General features: G+C 37.0%; 1 protein-coding gene across 1 annotated transcript in view; it reads right to left on the minus strand.

Moving 5' to 3' along the window:
* Nucleotides 1-22,925, minus strand: part of LOC119257959 (probable ATP-dependent RNA helicase DDX60) — a 67,181-nt gene that overhangs the window by 33,237 nt on the left and 11,019 nt on the right. Inside the window, 15 exon segments of the mRNA XM_054701040.1 lie at nt 2,216-2,325; nt 2,422-2,564; nt 3,647-3,762; nt 4,689-4,784; nt 6,815-6,934; nt 8,917-9,066; nt 10,455-10,610; nt 11,136-11,302; nt 13,135-13,387; nt 14,856-14,923; nt 14,926-15,012; nt 17,193-17,308; nt 17,777-17,882; nt 20,245-20,400; nt 21,323-21,464. Coding sequence (XP_054557015.1) covers nt 2,216-2,325; nt 2,422-2,564; nt 3,647-3,762; nt 4,689-4,784; nt 6,815-6,934; nt 8,917-9,066; nt 10,455-10,610; nt 11,136-11,302; nt 13,135-13,387; nt 14,856-14,923; nt 14,926-15,012; nt 17,193-17,308; nt 17,777-17,882; nt 20,245-20,400; nt 21,323-21,464 — 1,986 coding nt within the window.

Consider the following 22,925-nt stretch of genomic DNA (forward strand, 5'->3'; position numbering starts at 1 on the left):
ATATGTGGAAAGAGAGAAACAAAACAGGGAAACAAACAAGACAAACCGTAGAAATCTGGCTGTATAGTTGAGCAGAGGGTACAATGAAATGGTGGAGGACCATGGGTGATGGGTATGATGTGGTAACACACATCTGAAGAAGTATGAATCATATCATAAATGGTGCTGTATGACAACAGTACCTCAATAAAAAATAATACAATTTTTTTAAAGTCTGGGTTTCCTCATTTCTAAAATGAACAATTCTGCCTATGCCAAAATGTATTGAAATAATTGACTTACATAATATATTTAACCAACTTTACAAAAATTCTGGTACATGAATGATGCCTCAACTGTTATTGTGACTGACTAATGATCAACTTGCAGGTCTTAATTTTTAAAATCACTCTAACAATTCTGTGGCAAAAGCTGGGTATTACATCCAGCTGTTCTCCACTACTTAGTATTAATGAGTTAGCAAATTCTGAGCCAGTCTAGGTAGAAAGGAAAAGAAATAAAAGGTCATAGAATTGTACCATTAGACACATAGTAGTGTAAATCGCCATGTTATTTCTGTGAGTCACGCTGTCCCAAGCCATAGGTGATGGTAAGCCAGTTCATGCTCAGCAGAGAGTTAGGCTCTAGTTCTTTCAAGGACTCCCTGGAGCTGACTGCTCTCCAGGAGCTAGCAGCTGGTCTTACATGGCATCATAACTGGTGGCCAATGCCAAACTCTGCTTTTTGCCAGAACGTAGTCTCACATGGGTTCAAGGCGATCCCTCCTCACCTCAGTTGAATTAAGGTCAGAGCTCTGCTCTGGTCCCACCACACCCTTCCTTTTTTAAACCATTGCTCTGATAGCAGTACAGAAGAAACCACCAAGGTGGATGGTTCTTCTCTTGATGTTGCCACAACTTACTATGTATTTTCTTGTCACTCAGGTCTTTCATATTAATCTGAAGTATGCTACTCAAGATCAGGAATTCTTTCCTTATTTGGAGAGGTTTTCTTGCTTGTTATCACTGCTACTATAGGAGATATACTATATATAATGATGCCACACACCGTTGTTAAACCATATATAATAACGCATAAATCATCCTGTTCATCCTGCATTCCTGCAGCGAAAATCTAGAAAGTTTAAGAAGACTCATGCAACAGCACGACCTTTGCAGGAGTCACATAGGGTCAGAGCACACTGTAGCAGCTCCACTGCTTTCCAGCTACTCTATTAATAGCTCTCAGAAGAGAGGAAAGGCACTTGGACCAAAACAACGAATCGCCAATTACTCCACACTTCTACACTCATTACTACTTAAAGATACCTGCCTCAAACCATTTTACCCAAAACAAGTAACTTTTTTAAAACTGTGTTCTTTAAAAAAAAAAAAAAAAAAAAAAAAAAGCTAGATAATGATGGGGAGAGAGAGAGAAAACAATCTTTTATGATTTATTGGAGGCATATCATCTACAGTCAAGGTTTGAGGTATGACTTAGGTCAGGTCACAGGAATTTTGTCTCCATATTTAAGTTTTATTTGGAGTTTGGATGGGGGCTGATGCCACACAAGAGAAACTTTCATAGCAAAATCATATTAGAAAATGTCATTCAAATTCACACAGTGGCTTTAGAAGTCACTGCATCATAGTCCAAGATTATAAAGTGATTCTCACTGAAGATTTTGTTCAAGAGGTCATTAAGGAGACTAAGATAAGGAGCAGGGTCTAGGGGGCCAAATATGGGAGATTGCATCCTGCTCTGACACCTAGGGATGCAACAGTGATTAGTTAAGTCCTCCATGCCTTACTTTCCTAATTTGTAGAACAGGAGTATTTGTAATATAATTGTCCTAAATTCATTTTTTAATGACTAAAAGAGACAAAATATGTCAAATTCTTAGAACACAAAGTCAGTGCTCAATTTTGGTCAACTATATTTATTTCACATACATCTATTAGACAAATAGGGGACCTGAGAAGAAAGAATATGGGCAAAGGTAAGTTCAAAAAATAATAAATTAAAATTTTTAGTCATTTTAAAGACTAAAACCATTGTGAACCCAGATACCATTGAGGAACCAATGAAAATTATGAGGTTATTCTTATAACCTTTAAAACAAAGGTTTTATAACTGTTATAAAATATCTATCCCGTTACAAGAAGGAAGCATTTTAATTATTACATGCATAAATAATTTACATTACTCAGAAAAATGTAGCTTAAGTATTACTTACATGATCTGTTGTTAATGCAGCACATGGGTGGTAATGTTTAAAGCCAATGTCATTATGTTCTACTGAACATACGTATTTCTCTAAATCATTGTATCTCTCTCCGTAAAGCACTAACAATGAAGACAAGGATAGTCAAATCAATGGACAGGTAATTAATAGTCATTCTAAAGTAAAAGATGCAAATTCTGCAAATATATCAAACATACCAAGTCTAACTTTGTATGACTGCTTTATTTCCAAGTTGTCTTTGTAGGAACTGGCGCAAGAGCCAGCAATTCTTTTAGGAGCGATATTTTTCCTCATTGTGTTGTCTGCTTCTTTCCAGTACCATTTTACTGATTGGAGCCACCTAAAAAATTAATGTACATTTTATTTAGGCAGAACATGGAAAGAATTTCTATGACACTAAGTATTTTAAGTAAAGAAAATTGCATGTGCTTTAAAAATTGTACTGGCCTCCCTGGTGGCGCAAGGGGTTAAGCACCACACTATGAAGCAATCCGCAGCCTCTGCAGCATGAGTTCAATCCCTGGCCGGCCACGGAGAAACCCACATGGCACAGCAGACCTCTTCTGTCTCTCCCACTGCTCCCCTTAGCAGTGTATTTCAGTCAGTCTGCCTGTTCTGCTCCCCACTGCTCCTCACTCTGTCTCTGGTGAATCCTCTTACCCCCCACATCTCTGGTCTATACCCCAGCTCTTGTATACATAAATAAATAAATCTTAAAAAAAAAAAAAATAAAAATTGTACTTAGAGTACATAGGTCCCAGAGCCAGACTACATGAGACTGAATTCTAGCCTCTTTACTAGCTCTGGCTCTTGAATTATCACTGAATCTTGCTGTGCCTTTTCCACATTTTAAAATGGAAGCAAAGATAGTAATGTTGACAACACTATTTATTGTAGTAGTAATGGAAATAAAGTAAAATCATAAGTTAATATACACAAAGCACTTAGAATAGCACCTGGTATACAAGTCTTTGCTGTACTTGTTATTATTACTTGGCAGAATTTTAGCACAATGACAAAAATGATATAAGGATTTTCAACAAATAGGACTTTGCTATCTTTCTAAACTTCCACAAGTGGAACAATCTTAGTTCTCAACTTCCATGGCAGAGTTTGTCAGTAGACCATTTTATTTTTTTATTTCTTGGTAAAGAACAAAGAAAAAGGAACACAAATCTATCATTTCTGGTGAACCTTTTCTTGAGATATAGGGGGAAATGTCACACTCAACTGCAGATCTGGCTGGGGGAGTCTGTGATTTTTCTCTTTATAGAATGTGGCCTTGCTCAGCACTGCCAGGAGGTTAGAGAATATCAGATACAAGTTGACAAAGCTCACCAGAAAGCTAAGACACTTTTCAGAACCCACAGAGAAAGTAAGAAATTCAAACATTCTAAGATTGAATGGAAACTCAATGCCTACTGAGTGAGATGTTCGGGGTTGCTGATGGTGGCCGAAAGAGCCAAAAAGGGACATCGGATCATGACTAGGAGATGCTCCCAGACTTCTGCTCCAATTTCTCCACCAAGGCAATGGACCTATTAAAAAAAAAAAAGTCTCCATTGAAAAGTTGATTTAGGGCCTCCCTGGTGGCACAGGCATTTGAGCGCAGTGCTATGAAGCTGTTCGCAGCCTCTGCATCATAGGTTCAATCCCGGCCGGCTACGGAGATACCCACATGGCACAACAGATCTCTCCTGCGTCGCCCACTGTTCCCCTCAGTGTTGTGTTTCAGTCAGTCTCCCTATTCTGCTCCCCACTCTGTCTCTGGTGAATCCTCTCACCCTCCCACACCTCTGGCCTGTACCCCACTTAATTTATGCATGAATAAATAAATCTTTTTTAAAAAAAAGTTGATTTAAAAGGAATGAATACAGGCCTCCCTGCTGGCGCAAGGGGTTGGGCACCACACTGTGGGGCGGTCCACAGCCTCTGCAGTGTGGGTTTGATCCCCGGCTGGCCAGGGAGCCACCCACATGGCGCAGCAGACCTCTCCTGCCTCGCCCACTGCTCCCCTCAGCAGCATCTTCAGTCCGTCTGCCTATTCTGCTCCCCACTCTGTCTCTGGTAAATCCTCTCACCCTCCCGCACCTCTGGTCTGTACCGCAGTTCTTGTAAAAATAAATAAATAAATCTTTTTTTTTAAATGACATCATTGCTTTAGAAATCAATGATGGGGTTTTGAAATCGCTTACACCACGGTGGTTAATTCTGTTTCTTTGAAACAGTAGCCACCAACAGCAGGTTCCTCTCCCATACAGAACTCTGCAGCATGCTGTTATAAACCCTACTGAGTCACAACAGGAAAACAGAACCCAAAACTGAGTGTAATTCACTGGGGAAACCACTCAGAAGAAAGTGCTGCCCCTACTGAATTCCATACAAAGGGAGAGTTGTCCTGAAGCACTGAACAGCCTCATTACTGTGCTTATATACACCGGGAAATCAATAACACCAAACCTACCTCATCAAATATAACATATCTGATCCTTTTCACCCATGCTTGGCGATGAGGACTCAACAGCAGAATTTCCAAGCAGGCAGGAACTGTAACAAGTACCTAAAAAAAATTACATGCAAAGAACAAACATTTGGAGCACTTACTATGTATAGACATAGTAATAAGAATATAAGAGGTATAAAGCAAGACACCTGAAAGCAACTGCTGATAATTAGGATATAATATTGCTTAAGAATGTTTCATTAAAATTGAGACATACTCCTTTGAACCTTATGAAGCTGTAATTTTATAGGTTAAAAGTGATCAAGTATCAAATTAGAACTTTAAATTCGTATGAAATATTCAAAGTTATAGAAATAGACAGAAGCCACTGTCACAAGTTTGGTTTTTCAAAATAAGGCTCCATGACAGTTTAGGTTAAAAAATGTTTATTAAGGATCAGCAACCATGGATGGAAAAAAGCAGGATTGGGCAGAAGAAAAAGCTAAATGTCAAACCAAGCCTGATGAAACCTTAGCCAACCTGGACTCAGAATTGGACTTTTACTGATGAACTTGCTACATAATATATACAGAAGTTATATGTAATGATACAGAAGTTATATGTAATGATGCACACTTAAAACTTACATAATATTATAATGCAATGTTACTGTAATAAAAATTATTTTAAATAATTAAGAAGTGAATATTGGCTGTTTGACATCAAGCCAACATGGCTTGGGAATTCACCCCTGCCTCACTCAGTCACAGGATACAGACTGGAGGCAGAACTGAGGGACTGACAGCTGGCATTTGTCTGAGTAGCAAGTCTTTCCTTGAAAGGCCATCTAAGTAACTCATCTCCGTGACTTCCATGTAAGGTTCCATAATCAAGTTTTCATTTTTCATGTAAATTGTTTATGGATTCAGTATGGAAGAAAACTGTCTGCTACTTACTTAACATGAGGTACTCTTCCAGGAACTTATCAAACAAAAGTAATTCAGATTGAAAATTGGGGTTTGTTAATTTTTCGTAACTGTAGTGTAGGTAAAAGCTAACAGGCTTTTCTGCCCTCCCGCCGTTAGGATAGATGATGGAGCCCTGCGGTCCTGAATGCATGCCTGATGGCGGGCACCTGGAGTAGGGTGTGGGCATAGGTAGATGGGATTCGATTCGGTTTTTAAGGGCGGCATCATGGGGACGCCAGAAGCCAAGAGAGAAACAAGAGAAGCAGAAGCCGAGAGAAGGCCAGAGAGCCCAGAGTGAAGACCTGCTGTGGGCTGGGAGGCCTGTCAGCCTCCCGGCTCCCCAGAGCCTCTGCCTGCCATGCACCTGGTAATCCCAACAGAAGACCTGCAAAAGCCACTGAGAGCTCTGACTCCTTGTAAGGGCAGGAATGGACACGGTGCAGGTTCTCTGATATCCAGCAGACCGGGTAAAGGAGAAGTCAGAGTCCTCAGTGGTTTTGCAGGTTTTTATTGGGATTACCAGGTACACAGCAGGCAGGGGTGCTGGGGGGGGGGCCGGGAGGCTGGCAGTCCTCCCAGCCCCCAGCAAGTCTTCACTCTATCTGGGCTCTCCGGCCTTCTCTCGGCTTCTGCTTCTCTTGCATCTCTCTCGGCTTCTCTTTCGGCTTCCGCTGGCGTCCCCGTGACGCCGCCCTTAAAAGCCCAGTCTCAGCCCAGGTGAATCCCATCTACCTCTGCCCACACCCTACTCCAGGTGCCCGCCATCAGGCATGCATTCAGGACCGCAAGGATCCATCATCTGTCCTGATGGCAGAAGGGCAGAAAAGCCTGACATTTTTCCTTACCCTACACTCCTCTTTCCTGGTCTGCTGGACCAGAAAACCTGCCCTGGGTCCTTCCTGACACTACAATAACATTGAGTTCTTTGGATCCTTTTGAGTCTATGTAAAACTAAGATGATGCAACAACCTATAATTGGAATCTGAATTAGAATGTAGTGTCCATAGAGAAAGAGGAGTTTGATTTCTCACTCTTTGGAAGTAAGATTATTAGATTTTCTTTAAAGAAATTTCATCTTTTGTAAATTTAAGAAAATGATTTCTACAAGGTCTTATGAAGACAGAATTCTTAGTGAGAGACATGTAAGTGCTGTTCCAGAACCACATGACCAATTCCTACCTGAGAGTTTAGAGCGTCATGACGATACTCCCTTGTAAAGACACCACACAGAGCTTCACCATTAGGTAGAGTTTTGGTAAATCGATTTTGAACTGTTGCTGACACTTGGTTAACAAGGGCCTGATGGATATGGAAAGAGATCCATTAATCACAAGTAAGGAGAGGTAGTGAAACCTCAGAGGACATATCTAAAAAGTCCTGCTGTGAACACAGAATGCTTAATAACCCCTTTCATATATTCGTCTTCTCTAAATATTCTCAAGTGCTCTCACAGACTTCACTAGCATGTGAACCTCATTGAGAAACCTCAACTTAAAGTAAAACAAGGAAATAATGGCTTCATCAGAAGTTAAAAACAGGAAAGTTTTGGCTCACATTAGGAAAAAAAAAACAAAAAACTGAGTACCTAGATGACCAGGGCTTAGAGAAAAGCTGTGAATCTACTATGGAACAAAGGCAAATGACAGATGGTAGACATGGATTTGTGGTTCCTCTGGGAACTTCACCCAAATATCTAGAGTTTTACTATACGCATGGGTCTTCTTTAGCTCCAAGCATGATGTTGAATGACAAGATCACAAATGTAGGGTAAGCGAAAAAAATCAGGCTTTTCTCCCTGATAAGCATTAATGCCACCAATAGCATTAACAATGGATCCAAGCGGTCCTACATGCATGCCTGATGGCGGACACCTGGAGTGGGGTGTGGGCATGCAGAGGTAGGCACACCTGCACTGAGACTGGGCTTGTAAGGGCGGCGTCACGGGGAACTAGCAGGGAACTAGCAGGAACGGAACCAAGAGAAAGAGCAGAGTAGAAAAAGACTAAGAATAGAAGAGAGCAGAGAATGGGAGAAAGAAGAGATTCCACAAGGGAACGCCAGAGAGCCCAGAAAGAATGACGACTCGCCGTGGGTCGGGAGGCCTGCCAGCCTCCTGGCCCCCCCACCACCCCTACCTGCCGTGTACCTGATAAAAGCTCAATAAAAGCCTGAAAAGCCACTAAGGGGTCCAGGACTCTCCTTTATCCATCTGCATAGCTTCCAAGAGCTCCTGCCCTAGGCCTTGCTGGCACTACAAGATCAGACTGCCTCCTCACAATGGTTCAAAGCAAACTGTTGTATTATAGAATCTATGTGTAATGGCAGGAAGGCACAGAGCAGGTTCTTATGATTCTAGCAGATGGGGTAAAGGAGGAGTCCTGGAGCCCTAGGTGGCTTTTGCAGGCTTTTACTGGGATTTACCAGGTACACAGCAGGCAGGAGTTCTGGGAGGCTGGGAGGCCTCCCAGCCCCGGCCAATCTTCACTGTTTCTGGTCTCTCCGGCATTCTCTCGTGGCCTTGTTCTCTCTCACGCTTGTTCTTCTAGTGGGTTCTGCGGTTCCGCTGTTCCGCTTCTCTTTCTGTTCATTCTCTCTCGCTCTGCTGGTGTCCCCGTGACGCCGCCCTTATAAGCCCAGTCTCTCAGGCCAGGTGCACCCACTTACATTTGCCCACACCCTGCTCCAAGTGCCCGCATCAGGCATGCATTCAGGATCACAGGGATCCATCATCTATCCTCATGGCGGGAGGGCAGGAAAGCCTGACTACTTACCCTACACTATGAAACTGGAGAGAGAAAATGCAGGTTAAAAAAAAAAAAAATGAAACTCCTAGAAACAGAGAACAGATTGATGCCAGAAGCAGGAGTGATGGTGGAAATCAATGAAACTAGTCAAAAACGAGTCAAAATGTAAAAATTTCCAATCATATGATATATTGATTCTGGAGATGGAATGTAGAGCATGGTTGCTCCAGCTAACAATACTCTAGTGTATATGAAAAAGCTTTTAAAGAGCAGATTGTCAAAGTTCTCATCACAAGAAAAAAGGTGAGTTGAATGGTAGTTAGATCACTCGTGGTCATTTCACAATGTATACATAGATCAAATTTTTGTTAGACACTTTCAACTAATAGAATGTTATATGTCAACTGTATCTCACAAAACTTGAAAATATATAAACACACAAATAACAAAATAAATCAAACACGAAGCATTCAACACGAGGTATGTATTATATTAAGAGATTCAAGAAGGGAAAAATCAAAGTCCCTTGGGCACTACCTTTGTCGGTGCAACATACACAACCACACCTTCATTGCTTTCTTTCAACACCTTTTCCATGCAGTAGTAGGAAGCATAGGTTTTTCCTGAGGATGTGGGGGCAACAATCACCGCTGACTCATTATTATCCACAACATCAAGAAGCTCTCGCTGTGGGATTGAGAGCACCGCTAAGTCAGTCATGTAAATTACTTGTTACCAAACAAATACTTTAATATACTTTCAGTACAATTCTCAGAACTTCAAATGGAATGATCAGAGCTGCAAACACACAAAAGCTGTATAGAATAAAACAAAGAATTCGTATCATCTCTCAGAAGACAGAATTTTCATGCTTTTGAACATCTGGAGGTGAGTTTTGTATGCGAAAAATGGAGAGTGATCTGAATATTGTTCTTCATGTTTGTTTTGCTTTTGTTCTTGTTATTGTTTCTCTATTTGCCACTTACTAAGTGCGGAATTAGCTTTAAGAAATTTAGTTCTAAGTGAAAGTCAGTATGTATTTTTGTGATGGTAAAAAAGATAGCTAAAGAGGAAAAAAAATCAATGATTCATAATTTTATCATTTATCTACCACTTTCTATATGGAAAAAATCCAGGTACCTATTTGGAGGGCATGTGCTGCTTTATCCCATCAGTGTGTGCTTGTACTTATTAAAATGAAAACTGATCAAAGAATCAAGCCTGTATAGTGAGCAGAAGATGGGAAAAAACACCCCAAAACCCCAATCTACATATTCTCTTCAATCTAGGTCCACTCTGGGCCACACCCCAGAGTGAACTTGGCATCAGGAGAATTGCATGCAATGGTATTAATGAAGAGCACTCGGCTTCCTGGTGTCCTGTCCTGAACTAAAGAACTGGTTCTCCTAATCCTAAAAAGGCGACAGGAATTTTTAAGGGACCCCATCATCATCAACATAAGAAAGGTAAAAATAGATTTTAATAGGACAGTTTATTCAGATTTGAAACTATGAGACTGCACTTTTGTAGGTAAACGTTGAATTGTTCAATAATGTTATACAGTTAGTCCATTTTATTCCAAATCTTACATCCGTCTATGTTAACCTTTACATTTATTATAGAAAAGTAGCTACTATTTTTCTAGTAGGTGCTAATATACTATAGATGCCACATACAAATATCTGAAAAAAATGTTTATACTATTTTAAACTACCCAGGGAAAAATATCTCTCTGCACATTTATATATTTAAATAATGAAAACCTATTGACACAGGGAAAACTGTATCCGTGATGATACAGCTAGATGATACAGACAGAACCTCAAAAATGTATAGATGTGAAGCCATCAAAGTACTTTGAAGGATATGGACTATATATGAGCAGTGAAATGAAAGTTTTCTTTAAATAGGAGAAAAGTCTACATTTTGACATTTTTAATGATAAAATAATTTTAAATCACATGACTCAATAAGATTATGCCAAATATAATACATACAGCTACAATAATGAGAAGCTCCTGAGAGCACATTTAATAATAAAAGAAAATAAATGACTATTTCATTTACAGCATTACCTGCCATGTGTCAGGAATAAAGTCCTGAACTCTGTGGTCTGGATCTTTTCTCTCTTCTCGTATCAAATGACGACCCATGTGTTGTAACTGAAACCGAGCTGGTCCGATGTGAAGGGAATACTTATTCCTTTTCTTCTGTATGTCATCACCTGCAACCTACATTATTTGAAAGTCCATTTGGGAAGAATTCTAAATTACAACATCATTTAAATAATTCAAATATTTTGTTACTGAGTACCTTTTATGAAAAAAGCATTTTACCATGCTTTAAGTTTTGAAATACTTATTAAATGAGTGCTCTACCATCTAAATCATCATCTGAGTTGTGAGTAAATTAGCAGACAAGATTTTCAAAAATCAGTATGGCATTTGTAGCTACAACCTGATATGTTTTGAGATAACTGAACAATCACAATATAGTTTTTAATGCTTTCTTAGAATTAACTACAGGATTTGCTTAATGGTCTGCACAGATTTCTTGGTATTTAATGTTTGTTCATACAAATATTTGTATAATCTTCTAATTCTGAATTACTTCAACTTTGGGTAACTGGATGACAGAAAGTGATTATGAACTCAGAATAAATATTTCTTGTAAAAAAATCTGTAACTATATTTAAAGACTTTTTATATATATGACACCTAATAATTACAAAAGTGGAACTATCCTGAAAACATTACCTGAGTTGGAGATAAAGAACTTGCCAACTCTTCAAATCCTAAATACATAAGACATTTAGCTATAAATTGCTGATCTGACTCTTCCAGAAATTCTGGGTATTTTTTCATCAAAGAATGGATCCTTTTCATCATTTGAACAGCTATATTTAAATCTTTTCTTGTTTTACCTTGGCAAAAATAAAGAGTGAAATTGTTATAAAAATCATCAAACATACGCAGCAATCCCTCTGCCCACCTGTGACTATGCAGCTGCTTCTTTTCGCCAACTCTCCTTTGCAGGGCAGCAGCCTTCCTGCCTGCCAGTGCCCTGAACCTGCCGGGACTTCCCTTCACTGACCTCCCTCAGAGGAGGTTGCTCTCCTCAAGGCCGCCACCTGCAACCATGCAGGCCTCTTGGCAGCTCTTCCTGTCCACTTCTGCCTATGCAAGTATATTTTACTTTTCTGTCCCTTTTCCTAATAAACCTGCCCTTTAAATATTAAAAAAAAATCAAAAATAAAAGTTTGATTATCCAAAATTAGTGAGGTAGTATACCAATCTGACCTAGTAAAAAATTACAGTTTTACTTAACTTTTTTTTAAAGATTTATTTATGCATACAAGAGCTGGGGTACAGGCCAGGGGTGTGGGAGGTGAGAGGATTCACCAGAGACAGAGTGGGGAACAGAACAGGCAGATCAACTGAAATACACTGCTGAGGGGAGCAAGCGGGAGAGTAAGGAGAGGTCTGTTGCGCCTTGTGGGTTGCTCCCTGGCCAGGGATTGAACTCAAGTTGCAGTGGCTGCGGACAGCTTCATAAGTTGTGTCTTAACCCCTTGCGCCACCAGGGAGGCCCAGTTTTACTTAACATTAATGGAAGTTTTGGAATACAGAAGACTAAGTAAAATAAAACTAAAGTGCAACTATACTCACGTCATCAACTCCAATGACAGATGACAGGATTAAAAAGATATTGTGTGTGTGTGTGTGTGTGTGTGTATACTAGGTAATATATATATATTACTATATATATATATTATATATATTACTATATATATATATTACTACTCAGTAATGTAAAAGTGGGGTGGGGAGGGGCGGCAAATGAAATGAATTCTTACCCTTTGTAAAAACATGGATGGGACAGAAAGGATTATATTAAGTGAAATAAGTCAGAAAGGGAAAGACAAATACCAGATGGTTTTACTCATATGTGGAATATAGAGAAACTAAATAAAGAAACTGACAACACTAAACCAAAACAAACCCTGGAAATACGATTGCAGAATTGAGACCACAGGAGGAGCAGGGAGTGAGAACAAAATGGAGAAAGGAGCCAGTGGTCTATGGTAAAGGCCAGTGGGTGCTTTGATGGTGGGTGTGGCGTAGTGACAAAAATCTGAGGAGTTGTAAAGCTACTCCCCAAAATATAGTGTTTTAAACAAATGTTATCTCAATTTAAAAAAAATTTAAATCAATTATCAGCTTGGAGGCGTCATGGCAACTGATTATTTCATCTGCTATCAATTTACACATCTCTATCTAGTCTTCTTTATCTTCCTCTTTCTAGCATTTCTTTTTCTCTTTTCCCTCTCTACTGTGGAAATTGTAAAGCATAGCTCAAGGAAGCCACCATAGCTTCTGGAGGAATCCAGAAGGCTAGACAAACATGAGCCTACTTTCACCCTTTGGATATCAAAGGTAAATGATGGATTTTTCCTGGTGCCTGACCATATTCCTTGGTTCCCTTCACCATACCTACAACTACCTACACATTTATATTTAAACCTATCTTTGATTATGATTAAATATGAATTTGCTTATGAATTGTTTATTGATAAAAGAGGCAATACTTAGAGGAGTTTCATAAAAAGTAAAATTTTATGAATAAATTCATAAAAATAAAATAATTTTACATGCATAAAAATAATGCATATAAGATGCTAGCACAAATTTATGATGTCATCTATTATTATTTTGCTTATTGATTCTTAATTCATCGAAACACAAAATTATATACCTTCGCCTTGACAATGTTCCTTCCATGCTTTCAAGCAGGCAGTTAATCCTACCATTTCTACTTTAAATTTCACTGAGGTACTTTTACATGACTTCAAAAAATCTTCCAGATTCTTTGTTCCAGAATTTAAATCCTCTTTCAACTCCTCATCAATAGAAAGTGACAGAACTTTCCATTTTTGCTGTTCTTTTTGTTCTTCCTTGGCAAGTAACTTCTTCTTATTCTCTCTAATAATTATATCAGCCTTGGTCTCCTGCCCAAAATGGTAAGAAAGAGATCATGAAACAAGCCGGATAATTCCAAGATAACATGTCATGAATGAGACAATATTTTTAAGTGTATGTTGATAACTTTGACCATTCTTTTCATCCCATTCTCTGGTAGGCACAATTTTAGTTTCCTTGTCTGTGTCTTAAAATTAAAGTCTCTGTTCATTGAAAACTTATGACAAATCAACATAATAAATAATAGCCTCGGGCCTCCCCGGTGGCGCAGCGGTTGAGCGCTGGGTTGCGAAGCTCCTCTTGGCCTCTGCGGCGCTGGATCGATCCCCGGCTGCTCCCCGGCCACCGGAGGAGGGTCCCACATGGCGCGCAGACCTCTCCTGCCGCCCGCTGCTCCCCTCAGCAGTGTACTTCGGTCCTTCTGCCTGCTCTGCTCCCCGCTCTGGCTCTGGTGAATTCTCTCACCCTCCCACGCTTCTGACTGTACCCAGTGCTTGTATAAACTAAACAAACAAACAAATAAATAAATAAATAAAACATGAAAAAAAAAAAGATTAATTTCTTAAGGCGTATGTGCCCTAATTGTCCGTGTGTTCCAAACACAAAACATTTAGTTCTTAAAGTTTGATGAGTGAATGAGGAAAGGGATAGAAATGGATGCATGAGGGCAGGAAAATGACATCCCAAGAAAGAAGAAGGCTAGGTTGCAAAACTCCAACTACACAGGAAGAGAAAAATGGATGCTTCTAGACTTCCACCATTGGCAAATGGATCAATTGCTTAAATACTCTGAAAAAACAGAAAAATCTTCATTATCCTGGTAAAAAATAAACAGGTATTTCACATCTATTTTTCTCATCTCGATATAAAAATTCTTTCATTAGCATTAAGTGAAAACAACTATAATATTAATGTTACTTCAACCTTTCAGTCCAGAGCTTTAGTCACTAAATGCCTTACACTCTTTTTCAAATAAATATACATTTTAAAATGTATAAAGGATCATATACAACCTATTACATGGAGGTTTGACCTTAAGCAAGGAAGTAAAATAAAAAATGATCATATATAAAAATTAAAAGTATGGAGTGGAAAGAAACTACTGAAGAGATTGAAGAAACATCAACTTAAAAATGATAAGAGAGGGCCTCCCCTGGTGGCTCAGGAGGTTGAGCCCAGCGCTGTGAAGCTGTCCACAGCCTCTGCAGCGCTGTGAAGCTGTCCACAGCCTCGATCCCGGCGGCTAGCAAGGGTCCCACATGGCGCGGCAGATCTCTCCTGTCTTGCCCGCTACTTCCCTCAGCAGTGTATTTCGTCAGTCTGCCTGTTCTGTTCCCTGCTCTGTCTGGTGAATCCTCTCACCCTCCTGCACATCTGGCCTGTACCCCGGTTCTTGTACAAATAAATAAATAAATCTTTTTCTAAATAAATAAATAAATAGTTTAAAAAAAAAAAAAAAGATGAGAAAAAACCCAAGACAGAATTTGCAGAACCTACATTTGTCTTTTTACTCTTCTGTTCACTGAAATTCTTTGTCTTGACAGCCTGGGTTACAATAATTTTGAAGTAACTGATTCTAATGAACTTCCATAAAATCGTTGATAAGCATGGTATTTTTGGTAGGATTTCATAGCATAAGAATTTCCAGATTTTTCTGAAAAAAAGATAAGATAATATGTAACACTTCTGTATTTTTTCAATAGTATTCTCACTAATTCTTCACACGATCCCAGCCATGCATGTGCTTTTCTTTTGATTTTGGAACAGTAATTTAGTCTGTTAAGAAGGACTCTTAAGTCAGACAAAGGCAAGAATAATTTCTTACTTTACTGGAAGTGACAACATAATCCCTCATTATCTACCTCCAAAAACAAATACCAGGAGGATACAAATAATGACACATTTGGAGCATTACCACTATCATGTGCCCTATAAATGGGGTTAAGAAGAGGAAAGTAGAAAGAGTGAAAAAATATTACTATCAAAATATTCCAACTTTTTGCATCACCAGATAGAAAAACGCTTACTCTGGGGATAACTACAGAGCCAAGAGCGGGTGGATGAGAAAACCTTTACTGGGGTAAAATCCAACGGCCTAGGAAACCCAGCAATCACACCTAAGAAATTATAGTACTAAGTAAGTTGGTTGCTTCTTGGCAATAGTTTATTTATTTAAATATAATTATAAACTATCTTGTCCAATAGTTCTCTAACTTGTAGATTACAGGACAATACATTCACCTGTTTGCTCAAAATTAGAGTAACAGAAAATTATTTTGGAACTGCCAATTCAAACCACTACAAAAAAACTAAATCTACTAAGTTCAACAGTTGGTTTGGCAAAGGGAAACCCCACCGACTGGGAGAAAATTTTTGCACACAACACTAATGATAAAGTACTGATCACAAATATCTACAAAGAGCTGATGAGACTCAACAAAAACAAAGAAAATGATCCAGTCAAAAAATGTGCAGAAGAGCTAAAAGGAAACTTCTCCAAAGAGGAAATACAAATGGCCAACCGGCATAGGAAAAAATGTTCAACATTACTTGCAATCTGGGAAATGCAAATCAAAACTACCATGAGATACCATCTTACACCAGTGAGAATGGCACATATTAAAAAACTAGCAGCAACAAATGTTGGCGAGGGTGTGAAGAAAAAGGAACTCTCTTGCACTGCTAGTGGGAGTGCAAACTGGTCCAATCACTATGGAGAGCTGTGTGGAGATTCCTCAACCTACGAAAGATAGAGCTTCCATATGATCCAGCAATTCCACAACTAGGTATTTACCCAAAGGACACAGAAACAATAATTCCCAAGAGCACCTGCATTCCCAAGAGCACCTGCACAGCACTATTTACAATAGCTAAGCTTTGAAACAACCTAAATGCCCAAAAATAGATGACTGGATCAAGAAGATGTGGTACATATACACCATGGAATATTACTCAGCATTCAAAAAAGATAAACACATGCAATTTGCAGCAACATGGATGGCACTGGAAGGGATCATGCTCAGCGAAATAAGCCAGAAAGAAAAAGAAAAATACCGGATGGTCTCACTCATAGCAGGAATCTAGAAAACCTAAATAAGGGACCAGGAAAAAGAATAACTATAAGAAAGAAAAAATCTAAATCAACAAACAACTATGAACCAGAGCATGCTATGGGGTGTGGGGAGGTGGATAGGAAGTATTGGGGTCAAAATAAGGGGGTTGCAATTGTATGGGGAATATAAAAATAAAATTAAAAAAAAAGAGTTGGTTTGGGTGTTTCTTTCTTTTTTTTTTGTTTTGTTTTTTTGATGGTGGTAAATGTTCCACAATGAAATGCATAACTATTAGGTGAATAAATTAACCCCTATTTGTACTAAGATAGCAAACAACTTCCTCACTCTCTAAGAACTGTGTCCTTTCTCAGTCTGGTCAAAGGTGACCGCTATTGTATTCTTACACCATTGACGTCGTGCCTCTTGCAGAATTTTATATAAATGACATGTCTAACTTTTATTTGGTGTTAGCTATTTGAATGGGTGAGCGGAAATCCCTTTAATTTGCATTACTGATCTGTAATTATGTTGAGTCCATCATTACATGCTCACTGGCTGTATATCTTCCTTTGTGAATTAATTAATTTTTTTCCACTTATACCTACATACAGCTGATAGTCAATAAACAAAGTAAAACTTACATCACCATCTTTGCTGGCATGTAGGTATTTTACAGACTGTTCTTATTCAATAAATACAATTTGTGGCTCATAATATAATTTGTTACTAGAAAAGCAGAGTGAAATTGATTTTAATTTATTTCACCAATCACAGAGCTCACCTTCAAAATTACACTTGGTCCTCTCATAATGGTCACTAAGGGGTCTGTGAGAATGCCAGTGTACAAGTTCATCAAATTCCTTTTGTTTAACCAGTGATGTTACAATAGGATCATCACTATGATACAAAAAGAAATATGCACATTTTAGATTGTATGTCTCCAACCAGATATAGCACAAATTAATTTTATAATAGAAACATTAATGATTTTTACAATAATTTTAAAAATCATAGCCTCCTTTTCTCTTTGTATGGGTAGTAGCAACCAAAGAGCAATTTATTAGAGGCTTAAGAACTAAGAACCCACTCCACGTCTATAACGTAACACCAACACCAACAAATATAATTCATCCTTTCATTTCAATTATGCAGCTGGAGTAATTTTACTTTAAAATCAAACTCAAGTTAATTTTCACTTAGTAATGATCAAAGAACCTTAATAAATTTGTTATTAAATTCATTATGTGTTATAAACATACATTTACATCTAATAAGCTTTATTTGGTCTCTTGCATTTCAAAGAATTTTTAATGAGTAATTCATCTATTCCATGCAAATTATTGATTGAGGCACTCTAGGATATACCTCTTTAGGAAAGGCAAGTCTTTCAAAATGTCTCCAACAAATTCATCAACCACCTCACAGGACATTGGAATGAAGCCTAAATTAGGAATCTTTTCCATGGAGGTATCTGTAAACAAGCCAAAAATTAAGATCAAACATGAAAATTTCATACAGGAATATTACACATTATTTTTTGAAATTTCATATTAAAAATAGTTTTCATTGATTTTATTTACATTCAATTACAGTCCTTTCCATAAAACTATTTCCCACATTAAAGAGTATAAACAAATAGATGGCATTTAGGTAGAGAGAGAGAAAGAATACTGTTTTCTTTTTTTGAATGTTTACTCCTTTTATGAGACAAACAATTTAAATGGGAAACCTCAGAGATTTCCTACATATATTTTTTTCATTACACCAGAATAAAAAAGTAGCAGGGAAATGCAGATGGCAGTTTAATTATTTTATATCATTACAGCATTCCCTTGAGATCTTTATACATGTGTATATATGATTGATAGATACCATAATATATATCACATACATAGCATATATCATATGCTAGCTAATCAAAGCCTTTTTATTTAGATTCCAGATCATATTCTAGGTAAGCTGCCACTGCTGTACTCATCATCGCCTTGGTGTTTGCTGTTCCTGTGTTTGCCAGATACCTTCCCACTACAAGTCCCTGCAACTACCTGCCTGAGCACTTATCTTTCTAGAGACCATTCTGGGCAGACCAAAAGTGCTAAAGATTAATACCGCAGAGATAACCCTCCCACAGAGATTCCCATTAAAATATGCCAATAATTGCCTATAATGGAAAAATACCCATTAATGTGTCCTTCACTCCTGTAGTTCTTATCTCACCTAACCACTCCCTTATTTTACCTTCCTGGGATCAATAACCTACTGACTCAAGAGCATTTGTCAGGCAAAGTTTATCCTGACAGGAGGATAGAACAGATAGTTCTTTCCCATATTCTGAATATACACTTTTATTATTATGTCCTATTCATTATATACAAATATCTTCAGTGATGCTATGATGAATAAATCAGTTTTTGTATTTATGAAAACATTCATATTACCCCTTCACTCTTAAATCATATTTTAAGATTCATATATAAAATCACTATATTCTGGCTTCTATCATCATTATCAAGAAAGCCTATTAGACTAATTTTTCTTCCCTTTTAGGCAGCTATTTCTTTTAAGATAATTATTTTTGATATTCTACAATTTTACTGCATTGTGTTTTTATGTGTGTGTGTTTAATTTATGGCACTTATTACTCCATAATACAAGCTGAATGTGAAATTCTGGTCTTTTATCAATTCCTGCAAGTACCCAGTCATGATCTCTTCAAATATTGTCCAACCCATTGTGTTCATTCTGTTTCTAAAAGTCTAAATGAATGAAGTGTGGACTTCTTCATTCTATCCTGCGCATTACTTTTAACATTACTTTTCTATTTTTATCTCAAAATCTTTTGCTTATTTCATTAAATTTTCTCAGCTTTGTTGAAATATATCAACATATCATATTTGTAAGTGTAAGGTGTACATCTCTATTTCAACACATGATTGATTCTTTTGATCTATTTCTATTTGACAAATTTTCTTGAGCAACATCATCAACTTTTTCATTCATTACAATATTTTTATTTCTAGAAGTTTAGCTATTTTAAAATGTGAATGGTATTTTTTACAATATTTTGTTATTTTCTCATGTTTCAAACTTGGTATTTGATCTCTTTAAGCATAAAGACACATATTTACTTTTGAAAATTACAAAATAATACATCTAGTTCTAGTACTTTAGCTTACTGCTTCTCTTACTTGTTTATTTCTTCTGTTATTTCATGAATTTGTATTTGCACTCATATTTGGCAAAGAATCCTATAAAATCAGGGTTTACAATGTGTTCCACTACACAGAATTTGCCAGAAAGCTTTGATCACTTAACATTAATTTTCTGGTTTACAATTGTTTTGACTCTACAAGTACAGTGAATTGAAACCTCAGATTCTTGGGAGGCAGTCCTATAATTAGAAATTCTAAGAACAATTTTACTTTGCATTACCCAGAAATAAGTCTCCCCTTCATTTTTGGTCCCTGAAAATTTCTATTCTATTGTTTTGAGTTTAGCTATAACTATGTGAAAAGATGTTTGATGTCTCTTGTCCAACATTTCAATTTTTTTCGACAAGAGCTCTCAGTTGATCTATAGACACACACTCACACGCACTCACACGCACACACATCTCGGCTTTTTTTTTAATTGACAATGATGCTAATTCCAAGCAAAACATATAACTCTTCAAATTATAACACATCACCCCATAATATGACAGAAGTGATAATTTATTATTAAAATGCTTAGTGTCAGCAAGTTAGTTTTACTTGCATTTAGCTAGAAGAACTTTCAATTTCATTTTTCAGATGAACAAAGCTTTTACTCCAAATTAATTTGGAATTTATTACCTTTGACTGGTGATGGTTTCTTTTTAAGGAAAGGAAGTTGTGTTGTTCTTAGAGGAAATGGCTTTCCAACATCAAACTTAGTGACCAATTTTGATACAGTGCTCCAGAGATGTTCATAGTCATTCATAATGGCACGACCCAAATTCAAATTCAGGCCTAGATGATAGTGAAAAATATTAAATGTCTTGTTCACAGACAAGACACGTTTAAATATTAAATGTTAATGACCTTTTCAGTGAGTTCCACGTCACCTAAATGAAAACAGTCCTAAGTGTCGAACATGATGTTCTAGAGTTTAAAATTTATCTTGTTTCCCTATCTGACAATATATAGTAAGATTATAACCACCCTACCTAACAATGACAAATGGTGGATATCAGAACACTCTTTAAGATAATAAAAATATCATACCAAACATAACTTACAATGGATAAAACTGAATAAAAACTGTAATTTTTAGAGACGAAAAAATTTGTAGGGGATTGCTAAATTTATATGTAGCAAATTAATTACAATTTTTTCAATATAAAGAAACCAAATCTTAGAGGTCAAAAAAGCTTCAATAATGTTCAGTCATAGTATGGTTCTCCTAAAATGTCTTTTATTATCACTGGTTATTAAGAAACAGTGAGAAAATAATTCAAAACAGAAAAATGGATTATATAATATAGATATATTAATAAGGTTTATATTTAAAAATGTTAAAATTCCCTAATATCTAGTAGTAGAAGTGTTCCACTAATTACAGCAAATATGAAAAATTAAGCATATACTTAAATGAAAAACTCAACTATTAAAATTACCTAGAAATTCTAGAAATGTCAAATGCCCAAACACACATTTTTTTTCCAAAAAATACTTGTGGAGCAATAGTCAGTTCAAAATGTTTTAAAACATAAGATTTACTCAGATTACAACTACATAAAAGTGATACACACATGAATAAACAAATATTGAAAGGAAAATAATTGATAGGTTATATGTTGGAAGTACAGGATAATGATTTTAAAGCATTAGATCTTGATAATGTCACTCTTTGAATGAAAGTAAAATTATTGTAATATAACTAAGGTGGTACCTTGAACACTTTCATCTTCATAATAAAAAGCAATATTCTTCAACAAAAGGTCATCACTTAAGTCAGAAAGGTGAGTTAAATTCAGATCCCATGATTTTGATTTGTTTATATTAGTCAGGATGAAATATTCACACCACTTTTTCTAAAAAAAAGGAAAATAAAACTAAGTTATTGGTCATTTTACATTAACAATAAACTATGATTTCAAACATGTCTATAATTCAGGGGCCTCGCAGGTGGTGCAAGGAGTTAAGATGCAGCACTATGAAGCTATGGGCAGCCATTGCAGCACGAGTTCAATCCCTGGCCAGGGAGCTGACCCACATGGCTCAGCAGACCTCTTCTATCTCACCTGCTGCTCCCCTCAGCAGTGTATTTCAGTCAACCCACCTGTTCTGTTCCCCATTCTGTCTCTGGTGAATCCTCTCACCCCCTACACCTCTGGCCTGTACCCCAGTTCTTGTATGCATAAGTAAATAAGTCTTTTTTAAAAATGTCTGTAATTCAATAGAAAGGCAATTTGGTAGGACTTCTCCAGTTCTTACTAATGAATATAAGCCCTTTTGAACTGGAGAGTGATGAAAACTTTATACTTTAAAGATTAAAACATAAGCTCAAACTGAACAAAATTGAATTCAGCATAGTTCTTTATTCTGTTTTTGAAGGTGGTAGGGTGGGATGTTTAAGTATGCCCTCATTTTTCCTCAGTGATTCACCCAATACAAGTATATTAGGTAAGTATTTTGAACTGGCTTCATACTGGGTTGGTTCTGAAATACTTTCCTTGAACATTTTAACTATGAACTGAGATCCTAATAAAAGGTTTGTATTAAATGATCTACTAATCTCATTTCTGGGCATCCAGTCTAAGCTACCCCCAAATGAAAGGAAGAATCTTACAAGCAAAGAAACTGGAGAATAGTAGAATTTCTAAAAACAACAGTTTAAGCCCTATCAATATCCCAGGTAGAGAAATGGGTAAGTAACTTGTGGTACATCCACTAAAAAAGGGACGGATAATCATTAGAAATGATGCTAACTAAGAGTATGAAAGAAAATAGAAAAATATATGTATATAATGTATATATAATGTATATATACATATAAAATGTATAAAATAATGTATATATACATATAAAATGTAATACATATATTACATATAGTTCCAATGTAAGAATAACAAACAGCAAAGGAAAAAAACTGCATTTAAAATAAAGAAGTCAAAATATTAATAGTTAGTCAATATTGATTTAAGCAGGTAACATTTTTCTATTTACCTCAAGTCTACATATTTTCCCAAAATAGCCTCTATTGTGGACGCAAATAGTAAACTTTAGGTTGATCTCAATTCCTCTACAAAACAGACACAAAAACCTGACCTCCACTGAGAAGTAAAAAGGAAACTGACAGCCTTTTTCATTAGGTCGAGTAGATATCATGCTATTGCTATGACTACCAAGCAGAGCTATTGAAATTAGAAAGGGATTGATTTTTTTAAAGGTTTGTTTATTTATGGATACAAGAACTGGGGTACAGGCCAGAAGTGTGGGGGGGTGAGAGGATTCACCAGAGACAGAGTGGGGACAGAACAGGGAGATTGACC

This window comes from Talpa occidentalis, unplaced genomic scaffold, assembly GCF_014898055.3.
Source record: "Talpa occidentalis isolate TD23 unplaced genomic scaffold, MPIMG_talOcc4v2.1 talOcc4.4, whole genome shotgun sequence".
NCBI lineage: Eukaryota > Metazoa > Chordata > Mammalia > Eulipotyphla > Talpidae > Talpa > Talpa occidentalis.